At 46.4% G+C, this 18,322-nt stretch overlaps 1 protein-coding gene across 8 annotated transcripts in view; it reads right to left on the reverse strand.

Moving 5' to 3' along the window:
• The window catches only part of BRSK2 (BR serine/threonine kinase 2), a 470,664-nt gene that overhangs the window by 136,108 nt on the left and 316,234 nt on the right, over positions 1 to 18,322 (reverse strand). For all 8 annotated transcript variants that reach the window (XM_039538093.1, XM_039538092.1, XM_039538089.1 and 5 more), the window contains exon 3: positions 13,709 to 13,794. In XM_039538093.1, coding sequence (XP_039394027.1) covers positions 13,709 to 13,794 — 86 coding nt within the window. The remainder of the gene's footprint in view (positions 1 to 13,708; positions 13,795 to 18,322) is intronic.

The following is an 18,322-nucleotide window of genomic DNA, read 5'->3' on the forward strand; positions in this document are numbered from 1 at the left end:
AAAAATGTTTTGTGTTTTTTTAAAAAGATACATCCCTCTATCTTACCAGGTTTCATAGCAACCTGATTCTGTGAGAACCAAACCTTGGAGGTTCATCCACCACCAGCTGCAATAGCACTTTGCAGTGATGTAGCATTTTTTATTTGGAGAACTGGAAGGGCCACATTGTCACGTGACTTCAGTGTATTTGGTGCTGAGCCGTTCTGGAAATCTGACCATGTGTGTCACAACTGGAACTGCTGGGTACTCAGCATTTTTGAGAACCTGGCCCTTACTTAGGTGCCCAATGGGAGCTAAGCTCTCCCCAAAATGTGGGCCGAACCGTAGAGGTTGTGTACTTGAAAACCTGAGGTCATGGCCTCTAAAATGGTGAGCAAATAATATGCTCCCTCCCTCACTTCAAAGAAGAGGAAACAGTGCCCAAAAGTCATCTGACTTGGTCAAGGTCAAGCCACGATTCAATGCCAGAGTCAAGAATAGAAACCAGGTATCCTGACTTCCAGACCTGGGCTCTGTTTCTGGTCACATAATGGCTACTGAATTCTCCTGCACAGTCAGTGCATGATCAGTATATAGCTCAAGGTTTTTGTGAAGCCCTTTGAGACACACTGAGTAAAAACAGCGCTTTTCGACCACAAATTCTATTCTCCATGACTTACTCAGAGTGTGTTTGCTCTGCATTTTGGTCACGTCAGGTGAACCTCACTGTCAAGTGCTCTGTAATACTTTTGTCTCTTGCTGCCAAATTGTGGGGTGGCTGGGAGTGCTGTGGAAGCAGCATGCATATCCCGAGGTGTGGTGATGTGTCTAGCTGTGATTGCCCCACTGAATGGTCAACCACAGCAGTCAACAGGCGGAAGGCATTGAATCAAATCCTCCTTAGCCAAAAGGATAATGGCTGCGAGGTGCGGACGTCTACCTATACTTTTACATCATGCACATTACCATGGTATCTGCCTCAGCGTTGGCCTGGGGTGGAGATTTGTAAATTGGCAGCTATGGAGTGATATGGTCCTTAAGGTTTTGGCTACAACACAGAGAGCATTTGGAAAGAATCAATGTTAGTTGCCATTATTAGGTCTACAAGGAGATGGGGAGCTAATTAATGTATGTCCTGTGACTAGCCTTCTTGAGCTACAAGATTGTTTGAAAAATAGCCACAGGGAAGGAGTGAGGGTGAAAATAGAAGTCAGTGTGGCCCTGTATGTACTGTCATCAGCCTGCCTGTATAGAGAAGCATGTTAGCATTCATGGTGGTGCTTAAACATAGTTCAGGCTAGACAGGTGCTAACCCAACATCCAGACTCAATGCAAACAAGACCAAAGAGACAGATAGGTAAAATAGCTAGACAGACAGTGCCCCCGCCCTTCCCTGAAAGGGTTCTGTTGCTAAGTTCTATCTGTCAGGTGGAGTTCCCTTGGAAATGGGATCATAACGCACATTCTGGGCTAAATGGTGGCACTGGGTTTGCTATGCTAAGAGCTCCTTGAATAGCAGGTTAATTGCTTTTGCAAGGTCCGCAGGAAAGCCCAGACCTATTGAATAATAAGATGCATATCAGTGACTTAAAATATGATTTTAAATTGCTCCCTAGTAAAATATGCACCGGCCACTTCCACAGATGAAGGGCAGCATGTTTTTTGCTTCCCCTTATTTAACACACAACAGGTTTTTAACAAGAACCCATCCTCCCGCTCACAGTGGTAGTGCTAGGAATGGTGTGTACACAGCTCCCTTCTATCTGCATGCTATTCACACCTTTCCTCTCCAGGGCCAATTCATGTGGGAAGGGAACTTTTTTATATACAGTAAAAGGGGGCAAAAAAGCTGCTTTCAGATTTCTAAAGGGGTTAGTGTGTATGTGGATATCCTTGGTGTAACTGTACACTGTGTGTACATGTACACTAGACAGAGAATACTGCATAAGCAACTACGAGCTATGAAAGGAATAGGCAGGCAACTGTGAATTATGAGGCTGCAATCCCATTGCGGGGTGCTGATGGTGTTATAAACCACAAGGGTGAAATACAAGTCACCAGAAAACCCCAGATAGAAATATAGCCCATATATTTCCACACAACTTATTTATTTTATATGATACATAGACCCACGCTCTGGACCCAGGTTTTCCACACACTTTCCGTCACCCCTCCTCAGTGTTCCCTGCTTTTCCCCTCTAGATTCCATCTGTTGTTGTCCTATCAGCAACAGGACTAAATTTTGCTTTCAGCTACACCAGTCTGAGTGGTCTGTTTTGGAATTGGGTCCATGGCATTTAAAGATGACCTGCATATGGCCCGAGTGCCTGACACTCCCTCCAAGAATAAGTGGGATGAGACGGGGCAGGGTATGTGTGTGTGTGTGGGGAGGGAGAGGGTTACTAGCAAAGCTTGCTGGATGCTGTGTTTGGTAATGTGTTTACATAGCAAACTCCCCCACCCATTCAGAACAGGAGCTTCCAGAGGCTCTGTGGCTGAGAGGGGTGTCAATGAGTTGTGATTCCTTTCTGGAGCTCCTTCCCGAGGCAGAGAGGAACCTTAGCTGGGACTCGAGAGAGCTGGGTTTAGTTCCCAGTTTGCTACAGACTTCCTGTGTGACCTTGGGCAAATCACTTAATTTCTCTTGTCTTGAATAGGACTAAAGGTTTTTTTTTGTTTGTTTGTTTTTAGTGTTACGCATTTAAAAGATACGCTTTATCCTAGTCATAAGAAAACAGGAACTGCCAGAGTGGATCAGATTTGTGATCCATCTAGTCCAGTGGTCAGCACCAGAGGAAGGTATAAGAATCCCAAAGTAGGGAGATATTGGATAATATGCTGTCTATGCAGCTCTCATCCTCATTTCTCATAGTTAGAAAATAACTTATGTCCTGAATCATGATTTTATTTTTATCCCCTTAAAAAAACTCTTTGTTTGCACAAAGTGTTATATTTCAGATTATTACAGGTCTCTGTTTAAGCGTCCAATCCCTCTTTGAATCTTACTAAATTCTTGGCCTCAAAGACATTATGTGGGAATGAGCTCCATAGTCTAATTACGTAATGAGTGAAACAGTATTTCCTTTTATCAGTTTTGAATTTGCTCCCTTTTAGTTTCATCGCATGTCTCCTTTTCCTTGGATTATGAGAGAGGGAGAAGAGAAACTGCATGAGTACTATACAAGATACTCCAGATAAGGCTGCACTATCAATTTATAATAAGGCCTATTATCTGTGTTATTCTCCATCCCATTCCTTATGCATCTTGTTTGCTTTTTTTCCACAATAGCTGCACAATGAGCAGATATCCGCACTGAGCACTCCACAGTGATGCCCAGGTCCCTTTTCTGAGTTGATGCAGTTAATTTAGGTGTGTGAGTAGTTCAAGTATTTCCCTCCAGTGAGTATTACTTAGCACTTATCAACATTGAACTTCATTTGCTATCATGTTGCCCATTCACCTAGCTTGCATAGGTCTCTCTGAAGTTCCTCAGTCTTTTCTAGACTCAAAACGGACTCAACTAGCCTAAATAACCGTGCCATCTCCAAATTTTGCTACCTCATCGCTCATCCTCCAGTCTAGATAGTGTGACAAAGTTCCTCCTCTACCTTGGTGGGTCCTGCGCTTACTGGCAGATTTACTCACCTCAGTGATCTTCCCCTCTGGTGGAACCCACAGTCTGGGTCAACTCCTCCTGTGTCTGATCAGGAGTTGGGAGGTTTGGGGGGAACCCGGGCCCACCCTCTACTCCGGGTTCCAGCCCAGGGCCCTGTGGATCACAGCTGTCTATAGTGCCTCCTGGTACAGCTGTGCAACAGCTACAACTCCCTGGGCTACTTCCCCATGGCCTCCTCCAAACACCTTCTTTATCCTCACCACAGGACCTGTCTCCTGATGTCTGCTAACGCTTGTATTCCTTAGTCCTCCAGCAGCAGCAGCAGCCTCAGCCTCAGCCTCAGCCTCTCCCTCTCCCTCTCCCTCTCCGCTCCTCTCTGCTCCTCTCACACACTTCCTCTCCTCTGCACACCTCCCCCACCCCTGACTGGAGTGAGCTTCTTTTTAAACCCAGGTGCCCTGATTAGCCTGCCTTGGTTGGCTGCAGGTGATCTAATCAGCCTGTCTGTCTTAATTGGTTCTAGCAGGTTCCTGATTACTCTAGTGCAGCCCCTGCTCTGGTCACTCAGGGAACAGAAAACTACTCACCCAGTGACCAGTATATTTGCCCTCTACCAGACTCCTGTACCCCACTGGTCTGGATCTGTCACAATTGTTAATAACTATATTAAACAACACTGGAGTGAGTCTAGACAAGGCCACTGTGCCTCAATTCCCCATCTGAAAAATGGGGATAATAATCTTCCCTTGTTCCCACCCTTTGTCTGTCTTGTCTCTTTAGATTATAAACTGTTCAGGGCAGGGACTGTCTGTAATTGTGTGTTTGTACACCATCTAGCACAACACGACCTGATCTCTGCTGAGGGCTTTTGATGCTCCTGTAAAACAAATAAGAAACAATACCACTAAAACCAACTGGCAACAGTGCTGTTGCTTGGCCCACTACTGTAGTGTTTTTACAGAGGGCGCCGTACACAGCGAGACTCAGTGGAGCTGCGATTATGCCCTATGTACCTGGCACGATATTCTGCAGTCATACGGTTAAATAAGACAAATCAACATGCTGGAAAGGAACTGAAAGCCTTAAGCCTTATAACCAGCTTTGTCTCTCTAAATATCCCAATTAAAAAAACCGAACCAGAGTAGATATGACTGCAACGCTAACACAGCTATGCTGCTGAATTTTTATTATTCTTTTTAAACTCATTTTCAGCGCTAAACAAACTGTGGAAAAAGGATTTGATTCATGGCTGCATTAGGAATCTACTCAACCAAAGCCCCTTGTCACAAATTAAATCATAAACCAAAAGTCAAACATGATTTGTGAAATTAACATTTATCGAGGAAATACTCCCCAGCGCCGCGCTGCGATTAGTCTCTGGCATCCGAAATATCAACCATAATTCATAAGCTGCCTAAGAAACCTTGCCACCGCCACCGCTGTCAAGATGTCAGGTTTGATGGAAAGGCGCTGCGGCAACCAGAGAGCAATTTGTTGCTGATGGTGGGGGTCACAGTGCTTTATTATTTGTGCAAATAAAGTGCAAGTCACATCGGCACCCCTGTTCCCACCTGTAATAATTGCATGCACGCACCCTCCCCACACACACTTGTACCCTCCAAGGACACTCTCTCCCTCTGCTCAGTTCAACCCAAGGCCATGTCCAGTTCTAATTCTGAACAGTGAGATCTGGCACAGAACCCACATTACACCATTTCTTTAAAATTATATGACTAATAAGATTAATAATAATGAATAATCCCTTGCATTTCCACAGCGAGTGTGTTTCGCTGGAAGGGCTCAACACATCCCTGAAGCAGGCATTATTAGTCCCATTTTAGAGACTGGGGAACTGAAGGACAGGGAGTGGCAAGTGACTTATTCGAGGTTACACAGTGAGTCAATCGCAAAGTCAGGATTAGAATCCAGGATTCATGGCCAAGATTTTCAAACCTGGCTTGGAGATTTGGGGTGCTTCCATTTTTGGGTGTCTAAATTGAGACCCCTTAAAGGGGCCTGGTTTTTAGAGGGCAGGTGTTCACAGTTTCTGAAAATCATGCCCTTTTAATGTGTCTTCAACTGGGCACCAAAAGGCACTAGTTATTTTTGAAAATTTTGGCAGAGTTAGTTGCCTGGTGCAGTCACAATGTTTCTTCAAGATATGTGTCGCTATGAGTGCTCCACTGTAGGCGTGCTTGTGTCCCTGCACTGCTGATCGGAGAACTTTGCTAGCAGTGGCTGTTAGCCCACATATGTGCTGTCTCTCTTCATGCCCCACCACGAGGCCAGCCACCACGTGCGGGCTAACTCCCCTCAGTTCCTTCTCTACCACAGTCATTGGCAACAGCTCGGAAGTAGAGGGGAGGAGGGTGGACTGTGGACCACCCATAGGGACATATGTTGAAGAGCCATCGTTACTGCACAAGGTGAATAACTTCTTCTTCTTTGAGTAGTGTCCCTATGGGTGCTCCACTGCAGGTGGCTCCTGAGCACCACTGGAGGGCTGGGACTTTGGAGTTGGGTCAGCTACAGATGACAGCACTGTGGAGCTGAAGATGGTATCAGAGGCACAGTCCCCAGTGATGGCTTAATGTTCTGCGAAGGTATGGACTGATGCCCATGTCACCGCTCTACAGATTTCTGAGATAGGGACATTCTTGAAGAAGGTGAGGGATGATGAGATCGATCTTGTGGAGTGTGTATTAATAGTATCTGGAAGGGTCCTACTGTGAACTTGGTAACACTGTCTAATGCAGTTCGAGACCCACTTGGAGAGTCTCTGGGCTGATATTGCTGAGCCCTTGGATCTTTCTGCAAGGGGGAGGAAAAGCCTAGGGGACTTCCTGAAAACCTTCATCCTATCCAGATAGAAGTCTAGGGTTCTCCTGACATCTAGTGTGTGTAATATAGCCTCCCTGTTGTCTCAGTGAGGCTTGGGTAGAAGGTTGGAAGGTGAATCAATTGGTTGATGTGAAACAGGGAGGTTACCTTAGGGATGAATTTTGTGGCCTGAGTGTAACCTTGTCCTGAAAGAATACCATGTAGAGGGGATGTGCCATCAGAGTGGCTATTTTCCTATTCTCCTAGCCAAGGTGATTGCTATCAGGAAGGCTGTTTTCATAGAGAGATATGTAAGCGAACAGGTGGCCATGGGTTCGAAGGCCCAGTCATTCCTTTCAATGCCAGCTTTAAGTCCCACATGGGTTAGGGTGTTGGGGTTGTGGGAAAAGATTTACTATACCCTAGAGGAATCTGTTAGTGGTTGGGTATGACAGCATTGAGTATCCCTGTACTAGCTGGTGGAAGGCTGCTATGGCCACCAGGTGGATTCAGAGAGTTGAGAGATAGTCACGATCTTTTTAGGGTCAGTACATAGCCTAAGATCTGTGGAAGAGCCCTGCATGTTGGGGAGATTTGTTGGGAAGTACACCAAATTTGGAACCTGGGCCATTTTTGCAGGTAAGTTCAGTGTGTCGAGGACTTTCTACTGTGTAGTAATATCTCTTGTACCTCCCTCGAGTAAGAGTTCTCTCAGTGTAGGAACCATGAAACAGGCATGCCTTGAGGTGAAGAATCCCCAGGTTCAGATGTAGGGTGCATCCTCTGTTCTGCAAGAGGAGATACAGAGTAGATTGGAGAGAGATTGGTGGGCATATAGCAACCTGTGACAGGTAAGGGTACCAGGTCTGTCTCAGCCAAGTGAGAGTGATCAGTATGACATATGCTCCTTCTCTTTTGATTTTCCATTGGACTTTTGACAGAAGGGGAAAGGGAAGAAAGGCATAGAGGATGCCCCTATCCCAGGGGAGATGGAAAGCATCACCCGGGGAATGTTGTCCTACCCTTTCTCTGTAGAAGTGGTGCGAATATTTCCTGTTAATTTGAGTGGCAAACAGGTCTGTGATCGGTGTCCCCCACCGCCTGAACAGGTCGTGAAGTATTACTGGGTTTATTGCCCACTCATGGTCATGTGGGAATTTGTCACTGAGCCTGTCCACTGTGGAGTTTTGTGTGCCCGGGAGGTAAGCCGCGGACAGTCTGATGTCATGAGAGATATACCTGTTCCATAGTCTCATCATTTCCGCACAGAGGGAGGGCAACCTGGATCTCCCTGGTCTATTTATGTAGTACATACATGCTGTGTTGCCTGTTAGCACTCTCGTGTGTAATCCTTTGATCAGCGGGAGGAAATGGGCGCAGGCATTTCTGACTGCCCTGAGCTCGAGGAGGTTGATGTGAAAGAATGTCTCCATGGATGACCACCTGCCTTGTATCATGAGGCTGTTAGATGCGCATCCCATCCTATGAGCGATGCATCGGTGGTGAAAAGCAACGATTGGGGAGAGAGGGGGGTTGCGAGAAGAGGATCGCTTTGAAAACATTGGCTGAGTTCTTCTACCAGTCTAAGGAGTTTTTGATCCTTGTGGGTAGTGACGGGGTTTGTCTAGTGTGATTCTGGTCTGTAAACTGGGATGAACCACATCTGGAGGCATGGCATGTGAAGCCTTGCATGTGGTATTACCACTGTGTCCGCTGCCATACGCCCCAAGAGTTGGAGGCAGTGTCTGGCTGATATTTGCAGGTGGTTTTGAATGGTCTCAATGAGTATGGCCAAGGAGGGGAATCTGTGTTGAGGTAAGAGAGCTCTGGCTGTAATGAGTGGAGGTTGGCGCCTTTGAATTCCAGGTGTTGCACTGGAACGAGAGTTGTTTTCTGGGTATTGATCTGTAAGCCCAGTTCTGGGAACAAATCTATTGCAGATTTGGTGATTCAGCGGGCCTCATGGAGAGACTGGGCTCTGAAGAAGCAATCCTCTAGACAGGGGTAAAACATGATCCCTTGGGAGTGCAAGTGTGTGGCCACTGCTGAGAGAACCTCGGAGAATACATCAGGATGGATTTTAGCCCCTAAGGCCTGGTCTACACTAAGAAGGGGGGTCGAACTAGGGTACGCAAAGTCAGCTACGTGAATAGCGTAGCTGAATTCGAAGTACCCTAGTTCGAACTACTCACCCGTCCAGACGCCGCGGGATCGAAGTCCGCGGCTCCAAGGTTGACTCCGCCACCGCCGTTTGAGTGGTGGAGTTCCGGAGTCGACCGGAGCGCGCGGGGAGTTCGAACTATCGTGTCTAGATTAGACGCGATAGTTCGAACTCCGAGAAGTCGAACTCTCCGTGTCGACCCGGCAGGTAAGTGTAGACTAGCCCTAAGGGAGTACTCTGTACTGGTAGTGGTCTTGTCCTAGATAAATCTGAGAAATCACCTGTGAGACGGTAGGATTGAGATATGGAAGTAGGCATCCTGAAGGTCGTGGGCTGAAAACCAGTCTCCCTGTTCCAATGCTGGAATGATCGTTGCAGGAGTGATCTTGGGTATTAGGAAATAGTGAAAGTAGAACCCTTTGCCTCATAGATGTTGAGCTACTGGTTCTATGGCTCCTAATTGGAGGAGACATCCTACCTCTTGTGATAGTAAACTCTCATGAGATGGGTCCCTGCAGAGGGACAGGGAAAGGTGTTGTAGAGGGAGTAGGGAGGTAAAACGGATAGATCTGTAAGTCCTATCAGTCCAATGTTATATGTTCCCAGGTGCTGCAGAACATTGCCAGATGGTAGCCAAATCAACGGATAGCGGTGGTCAGCTGAAGTGTTTGGGGGAGTGAACTATTGACACTTTGACCAACATATCAAAATTGGTGCTTGGAAATGGATGGCTAAGATGTCGAAGATTGTGGGCCAGCTGGTTTATGCCTCGGAAACTTAGTTTTCTTCCTCTGTGGGTTGTAGTAGCACTGAGTCGGGTATTGGGAGGTGCGTGGTTTGTGCTGAGGCTGTGGACTATATTTTCTGTTTTGTGCTGGCATGTAGATGCCCAATGAGCAGAGAGTGGCCCTAGAATCCTTTAGTGTGTGAAGAGAGGCATCCATCTCCTCTGTGAAGAGCTTAGTGACTTCAAAGGGAAGGTCTTCAATGTCAACTGCACCTCTTTCGGGCAACCTGACAGATATAGCCACCACTGTGGAGATGGACCTGGCTGCTGTGTTGGCTGCATTGACTGCAGATTGTAGCGCTATCTTGGTCACTAACCATCCCTCTTGAATAATGGCTTTAAATTGGTCGTGGTGTGACTCGGGCAGCTGTTCAATAAAATTGTTCAGTTTTGAATAGTTTCTGTAGTCATATTTCACCGATAGGGCTTGGTAATTGGCAATTCAAAACTGTAGCGTGGCCGAGGCCAAAAAGGTTCAAACGCTTCCAGTCCCTATCATAGGGAATAGACCTCATCTGATGTTGATGGCCACGAGAATTAACAGCATCCCCCACAATGGAGTTGGGTGGAGGGTGGGAGAAGAGGAATTCTGTCTCCCTTGGTGGGATATAATATTTTTGTCCGCCTGCTTGCAGGTAGGTGCCACTGATCCTGGGGTCTGCCATATGGTTTTTGTCGGGTCCAGGAGAGCCTCATTAATGGGGAGGGCAATTTTTGAAGACAAGGATGAATGGAGTATGTCAAGGAGTTTGTGGTGGGTGCCCTTGACTTCTTCTAGCGGTATCTGAAGAGTGTCTGCCACTCTCTTTACTGGGTCCTGGAAGAAGTGAAAATCATCAGCCAGAGAAGGCGGTAGAGGCATAAAGAACTCATCTGGGGAGGAGGAGGATGGTCACCTCTTTCTCAGTGCTACCCTCCGGTTCCACCACGATTTCTTCTGCAGGTTCAGAAGCTCTGGATGCCACAGCTGAGGGTGTGATTCTTGAGGGTTCTTGAGTGGGGCTAGAAGCTCGAAAGGCATGAAGGCGATATACAGCCCAAGGGTCCCAGTATGGCTACTGGAATGGTGGTGGCATAGAGCCCAGCAGTGGTGCCCATGGTTGACCATACCAAGATGGTGGTGGTGGTGCGTCTGAGGATATGCTCAGGGACTCTGTTGGTATTGGGAACCATAGGGAGCCTGGGAGGCGTACTGCAATACTGCCTCCTCTGGTTTGCTGTCCAAGTCTGTGAGAGCGGCAGAACATGGCAGGGCAGCGGGGAAGACTCCTGTGCCAGATGAAGACTCAGTGCAGAGGTCTTGATACCAAGAAGAGGAGACTCTGGTATGTTGGCTGCATGGAGATCCCTCAGTGTCACTGGCAGTACCTGGAAGGATGGAGATCTAGCTCACACCAATCTCTCTGGTGCTGCAGGGGGCGTCAATGATGGTACCAATGGAATATTGCATACCAGCAACATCTTCTTAGAGGAGTACTTACTCCTGTCCTTGTCCCTTGGTGCCACTGACTCAATGCCTGTGCCCATTGGATCCATAGGTGCATCACTGGCACCTGCCATTGTAGATCTTCGTGAGCTTTGGGTACTGGGCTGGGATTGTCTTGGTGCCAATGGTACCAAGGACACTGAGCATGCTGGAGATCATTTATGGCTAGCTCGGGGCTCACTGTGGGGACTTCTGAGAGGGCGCAGCAGCTGGTTTCTTCAATCCATAGACTTTGGATGTTGAGGGCTGTGGGGAAGACCCATGTCTGCCAGGTGGCTCTTGGTGCAGGTCTGGAAAGGGTCAGAGGGCTGCCTCCATGAAGATGATCTTCTGTCTCGGCTCCCTGTCCAGACCAGGGCCTGAGTTGGTGGCAGAGACCACACTTTTGTGGAATGCGGCCTTCCCTGAGTCAGCGAATGCACCGGGAGTGCTTGCCTGTGACATGGATCGTCTCTTTGCAGGAGAGGCACTTCTTGAAGCCCAGTGAACTGGACATACCCTGTTGGGGAAAGGGTCCCCAATGAGAAAAAGCGGCAAAAAATAAAAAGTCTTTTTTTTTAATTATTTTTTTCAGAGAGAAAAATAAGAAAGAAGAAGAAAACTACAATTACAGCTATGGAGACTAACTGGCTACAGAAATGTAAAGTGAGAGTAATGGTTGTAATGGACTGCGAATAGCTCCATCTCTAGCCAGGGGCAGTTGAAAAGGAACTGAGGAGGGTTAGCCTGCACTCACTGGCTAGCCTCGTGGCAGGGCCTGAGGAGAGACAGGGATGTGCTGGCCTAATGGACACAGCTATGGAAGTTTTCAGATCAGCAGTGCAGGGGTGCAAGCACACTACAGTGGAGCACTCATAGGGACACTACTCGCAGTAGAGCAGTAGATAACCATTAAACAACACCATCCTCCATACAGTGAAACAATCCCACTGTCCAGGAAGGGGTAAAAACACAACCTACTTCAGTTATCTGCACACATGTGCAGAGACCATTTGTTGAAGGCATCTGTATCTAAGAGAAAAGAGATGCACAATGACTGTCAATGCTGCAAAAATAATGATCTTTTTATCCCAACTCCACCCTGCACTGTTCAGCTTGGCCTTTGTTTTCCAGGTATCCGTACATTGCATCAATCACCCAAACGCACGCAGCCCGTCAATGGACAGGTTGGAGATATAAGAAAAAAGGGCTCACACATGAAAAAGACTCTTTTTCACTCAGCCAATAGGAAGCCTGAGGTCTGATCCCACCCCTCACTGAAATAAACTAAGAGTCTTCCCATGGACTTCAACAGGAGCAAGATTGGGTCCTGATTATTACCAGTATCTCTTTTTCCTCAATTAAATCAGAATGCATTGGCTATAGAAATTCTATTCCTGTCTGTCATCCCACATCCCCTTTACCGCCCCTCCCTTGCAAAGAAGGCTGGCTTGCCAGGACACTTGGGGCTACATCCTCAGCTGGTGCAAACTGGACTTCAATGGAGTCATGCCCACTTTTACCAGCTGAGGATCTGGCCCACAGCATGTAGCTGAAGATACATGGTAGCCAGCTCCACCCAGCACCTATGACAAGCCATCTGGTGGCCATTGTTCACCGCCCTGGGCAGGCTCTGTCCCAGAGGAGGATTCGGAATCCAAAAGAAATTACTGCCAGGTCTATTAAACTAACCCTTGAACGCCGAGGCCTCACTTCTTGGAATAGGAATTCATTGCTCCAGTAACAAGCTTGGTCGTATGGTCGATATAGGATTATTACATCCATTCAACACACATTCCTTGGTTCAGTGATTACACCCTTATACTGCTGTAACATTAAGGGGGGTCACTGCTGGAACGTGATTGTCAAAAATAGTTTTAAACACTCTCCCCTTGCTTGCAATACCCTGTTAAAAACCTGGAAATCACATTTAACTCCCTTCTGGATTTGCCCTTTTCCATTTGGAAAACATTGATTTTTTTTTTCTTCACTTGAGCCAAGATTAATGTGTCTTGTTTGTTTGACAACAATTTCAAACTATCTGGTACCTTGTCAAGCCAAAATAATTCGGTCTGTGGACCAATGTCACTGATGGGTGTAGACAAGTAGGCCCTATAAAAACAATAGCTATTATTGTTTGGACATTTTAAAAATTAAATTTCTTGGTGAGGGTTTAATTTAAAATATTTAGAACCTGGAGGATTTTATCCACCAGATTATAACAGTTTTGAAGCAGGTCAAATTTGGAGTCTACAAACCTGGATTTTGCCCCTCTATATCAGTTAAATATTATAGAAAAAGGGTTGTTTGTAATTTTTTTTTTAAGACTGGAAAGGGGCGAAAACAGAAGAAAAGGGGGAACGAGGAAACCAAGCAAATGAAAACCATTCCCTTCTCAGTCAAGTGCTGATAGCAGGCACCACATGGGCAGCAAAGTTTAGAGCAGGGGTAGGCAACCTATGGCACGCATGCCAAAGACAGCACACGAGCTGATTTTCAGTGGCACTCACACTGCCCAGGTCTGGCCACCGGTCCGGTGGGCTCTGCATTTTAATTTAATTTTAAATGAAGCTTCTTAAACATTTTAAAAACCTTATTTACTTTACATACAACAATAGCTTAGTTATATATTATAGACTTATAGAAAGAGACTTTCTAAAAATGTTAAAATGTATTATCGGCACACAAAATCTTAAATTAGAGTGAATAAATGAAGACTCGGCACAGCACTTCTGAAAGGTTGCCGACTCCTGGTTTAGAGTGACCTTATATCTGATTCCAGTCTCTTTGCACTGTTATGCTGTCTCCAAACATTTCTCCCCCCGAACTCCTTCCCTTCCATTTCCCTTCTGACTCCCTGGAAAGCCAATAATACCTACAAATATTTTTTATTTTCATAAACGTCATGCAGCTTTAAAACGTGGGGGTGTTCTATCAACTTCAGGATGGCTATTTCCCGCTCCACCTGGAAGAGAAAAGAGAAATAGAAGCGAAGATTAGAAGACATGTCGTAGGTTACATTAGAAATCATAACACACATTGTCCCCTCTTACCCATTTTCCACCCCTTCTGACTCTCCCTTTCATGCACCAACGAGCAAACAAGCAGAAGCTATAATAATAGTACTTAGCATTTATACTGCATGTTAGAAAACATTAATTCATCCTCGCCATCTCCTCCCCTATAAAAGTCAGTAAATAATACTATTCCTATTTCACTAATAGGGAAACTGAGGCAGAGGACTAAGTGGCATGCCCGAGCCAAAAGAGGTAGGCACTTGCAGAACCTGGCATAGAATGCAGGAGGTTCCTGGCTCATAGTCCTATGCTGAGGCCACGCCTCTCAAATGACAGAAGGTCTAACCCATCATCCCAACTCTAACTGACTTCAGTGGGCCTTGGATGGGCCCCATTGTGCTAGGCATTGTACATACACATAGTAGGGGAGAGTCAGGGCCCACAGAGATTACAGTCTAAACAGAGAAGACAGGTAAGTAGTGGGAGAAAGGAAGTACTAGCATGTTACAGCAGGTGAAGTAAGATGCAGAAAGAGCAAGGGATTTGCCCAGTGTTACACAAGAAGTCTATGGCAGACCCAGGAACTGACCACAGATTTCTGGAGACCCAGTCCAGTGTCTTAATCACAAGACCATCCTTTCTCTCAATCCTTGACCTATCCAAAACATGCTACTCTGAGGACTTGTCTTCAATGCAGAGTTAACTGTAGTTATAAACTGAGCCTTGCCCTCAACTTGAGTCCTGAGCATACACACAAAGCTTAACTCAAATGTGATGGTGCTTTTAAACAGAGTTGGTTGGCCCCCTGGGAGTACAAGCTGCAGCTCAAATTAGCACAACTCACCAACAGCTAATACATTCACCCTGTGCTGCTAATACAATCACTTAGGCTAACTGATGAGGAGTTAATTAACCCACAGTGACTGTTTGTGGCAAGTGTAGATAACTCTAGTTAACTCTGCCATGAAGAGATAGCCTAAGGCAGGCAGTGTACAGGCAAAACCAGGCAATATATATAGGTGCAAGACCAGTTTTCAATAGTCCACAAGGGCAGGATTAGCCAACCATCCAAAAGAAGGATGGAATCCAGCTAGACTTCCCCCCGCCTTCCCCAAAATACTGTAACTGGTTACCCTGCAGCCGTCATCTTCACAATCAAAACACACTGCCATGCTGTGCCAGAGCACCAATCCCCTAGTAACCTGACAGTCCCCCAGGAACTTCTCCCTACATAGCTTTATTTCTTGGTGCCCCTTAACTTGCTAAGTATGTTCCTCCACCAACCATTAAGCATAGAACTTCTCCTGATAGACAGGTAGAGCTTTCTGCATGGCACTTTGAGCTGTAGTTCTCAAGCCTTAGTGATGAGGTCATGTATCCCAGAGAGAAACCAGCGAAACTCTCAGCCTCTCTCACATTGGAAGAAAGGATACATGTGCCTCTGGGACAGTCCCTTTCTGATTCTTTCAAGATCTTCATTCTTCTCTGCAGAATCAGAAGCCACTTGATAGATCCACTTCCACACTTGTGATCTCAGGAAATATCTATTTCATAGCTGGGGTGGGGGGAGATATATTAGCGGGCTGCAGTGGAATCAATGACATTCCACAAGAGAGAGAGAGAGAGAGAGACACACACACACACACACACACACACACACACACACACACACACACACACACACACACACATTGTTTGTGTGTAAATATAAATGTGGTACTGCAATTCTCATAGAACTCTCCTATGAACCAAGCTTCAGTGACACACACTGCTTAGTGGTGATAACTCATAGACATCATCTTCCCATCACCACCACAAAGCAGGAAGCAATTCATGAAAATAGAAATCTGCACTATGCAGTTTTATCATACAGCAATTTCCCAAAAATGCAGCTATTGTGCTACTGTGAAGAAGCTGGTTCACCCTGACCCCTTCCACAAAGGCCTAATGTCCTTCATCTCACAAGATACCTGTTGATATTTGGAGGGGTCTCATCAAGTGCTTGGCCCAACACAGTTGCGTTTAAGGAAGATTCGTCTTTAGGAAGATTTCTCTGAAATCAATTCCCCCTCCTGTCTCCAAGTCAGCGCCTCGGAGAAAGGAGCTGCCCAAATATGGTGTGGCTTGCCACAGTGATAGTGACTTGCCGCTACTGGAATGCAAAATCCCTCTAATGCTCAGCGGCAGCTCAGCCTATCTGCATTCACTCCACCCACTCTCCAAGGTCAGATCAGACCAGGGACGGAGGGTGGGATTCCACAGTCAGTAACCAAATTGCTGGCCTTTCTGATGACTGCCTGATGAACCTGAACACATACCCACCTGTCCATGGCAGAGTCCATCACTGACATCACAATTTATTCCCCAGTCTACGTTTTAGCTGGGGAGGTAGGCAGGAGGAGAAAGGGATTTTCTCCTCATGGACACTCTTGAATCACTATGCTATATGAATAGTAATAGTTCTAGCTAATAATACTGCAAACATGTGCCCTGCTTCTGCTAGCATTGGGGAGACGCCACTGCAGTAAAGTACATCCACGGAGCAGCAGGGCTTTTCTATGGGGCAGTATTGTGTCCTCTTGCCTCCACAGTGCAAACATCCTCTTGCACTTTGACAGACAGATGGCTCAGAATGAGGGTCTGGCACACCCTCAGGTGAGGAGATAAATGGAGCGAACAGAGGTTGGAGGCATGCAGAGGACATGCACCTGACTAGTCAGGGGACAGACTCCATCAGGCAGAAGAAAAAAGTACCAAAACCTGATGGACCATTAATAGGAGGGAAAGGCAAGATCAAAGATTCAGACATATGACATCTCAAACACCCACCGCAAATGAGACTAACCCATGCAACTGTTTTCAGGATGAGAAAATAACTCTATTGTAGGCTCACAAGGTCATGCAGAGCGTCCCCAGAGCTTGGCATTGGCCACACAAGCTCACCTAACTTTTCAGTGCAATTCTATAGCTCTATCGCACCGTGCATACACACACATGCACAATGACCTTTCCGTACATATATTTCCCAGGGCTGAGTCCCCAACACTAGACACAGAAAAGCTCCCCAACTTTTCAGCACATTCTCAAAGCTCAGTCACTGGCATTCAACACACCAGCTTTCCAGGGCGGAGAGACTAACACCACACACACAACAAAGGTTACCAGGGGATGGAGGGAGGCACAAGGCATTTCATGAGAAGTGTGATCACCGTACTGGCTATGGAACTAAACAGCTGACCTTATCTCCCTTTACAGTTCTCCCTTTAGGGGCTCCCATGACTGTGAAAGATGCTACACCTTGCAGTTGACAAGCCCTGTGTTATCTAATCACAGCGGAGAGTCACTGCTTTTGAAAAAACCCTGTTGTGATGTCTCTGGCCATACATCCAACATGAGTGAGTGATGGATGGCAGCACCCACCCAAGGTACTGTTTGGTTACTGTCTGAAAGCGTGAGCAGATGGGGGCATGAAGAGGCAGAGATTTATGACAATGTCACTTGGAGGAAAGAATTCAGTTATATTACTAGCTGGTCTTCTTGAAACAGGCAAAAATAAGACATTAAAGCAACTATTCACTTGCTACTTCCACAGTTGGAAGCACTCCTTTAACATGGCTTGTGCTGGCAGAGGTGCAGGCCTAAGGAGGGTCCCATGTTTATTTTTGCAGGAAAATGCATAATAACCTTCTGGCATCTGAATTCTGATGGGGAATTTGGGTGTATCTACACTCAGACTCCAAATCTGTGGAGAATGCCAGGTTCGATACACTATGCAGTATTTCAACACAATGAATGGCAATCTGCTGCAGGATCACACTGCTGCACTGCAGACAGCAGTCCAGTCTACAAGGCAGCACTGCCCACTGGTTAGAGCAGGGGGGCTGGGAATTAATACTTTCAGACTCCCATCCAGAGTTTGCCACCAACTTTCTCTGGGAGAGTGGGCAAGTCACAAGAGTTCTCTGTCCCTTACCTTCTCCATCTGCAAAATGAGAACAATAAAACTTACCTGCCTTTGCAGAGCACTTTGCAATCATCTGATGAAAGGTGCTTTATGAGTGCAAAATATTATATTTTTCTTATTGTCTATGTCAGGATGCTATGTAATGGAAGTAGGCTCTGAAGGCTGTGTGTGCTAGGAAGCTAGAGAGAATGACACAATCTCTGTCCAGCAGCCTAAATATAGCTTACCCTTGGAACTGTTACAGCAGAGTCCTACCCCTCCTCCACTCCATGGCACCACAGAGCTGCAATGAACCATACTGAATTCTCAACTTACCACTGCAGTAATGAGCGCCTCTCCCAGACCCCACTCTCCCACTCCCACAATAATTGATATGGGTGAGACATAGCACGTAGCTCCGAATAGTGGTTCGATTGATGCATGAATTAGAAGGGACTAGTAGCACTCCACATAGTTAGCAAACAAGCGGCCCAAGAGCAATAAAGCAAAACAGAACTGACCTTAAATAGGGC

The sequence above is a fragment of the Mauremys reevesii genome, linkage group 4 (assembly GCF_016161935.1).
Source record: "Mauremys reevesii isolate NIE-2019 linkage group 4, ASM1616193v1, whole genome shotgun sequence".
NCBI lineage: Eukaryota > Metazoa > Chordata > Testudines > Geoemydidae > Mauremys > Mauremys reevesii.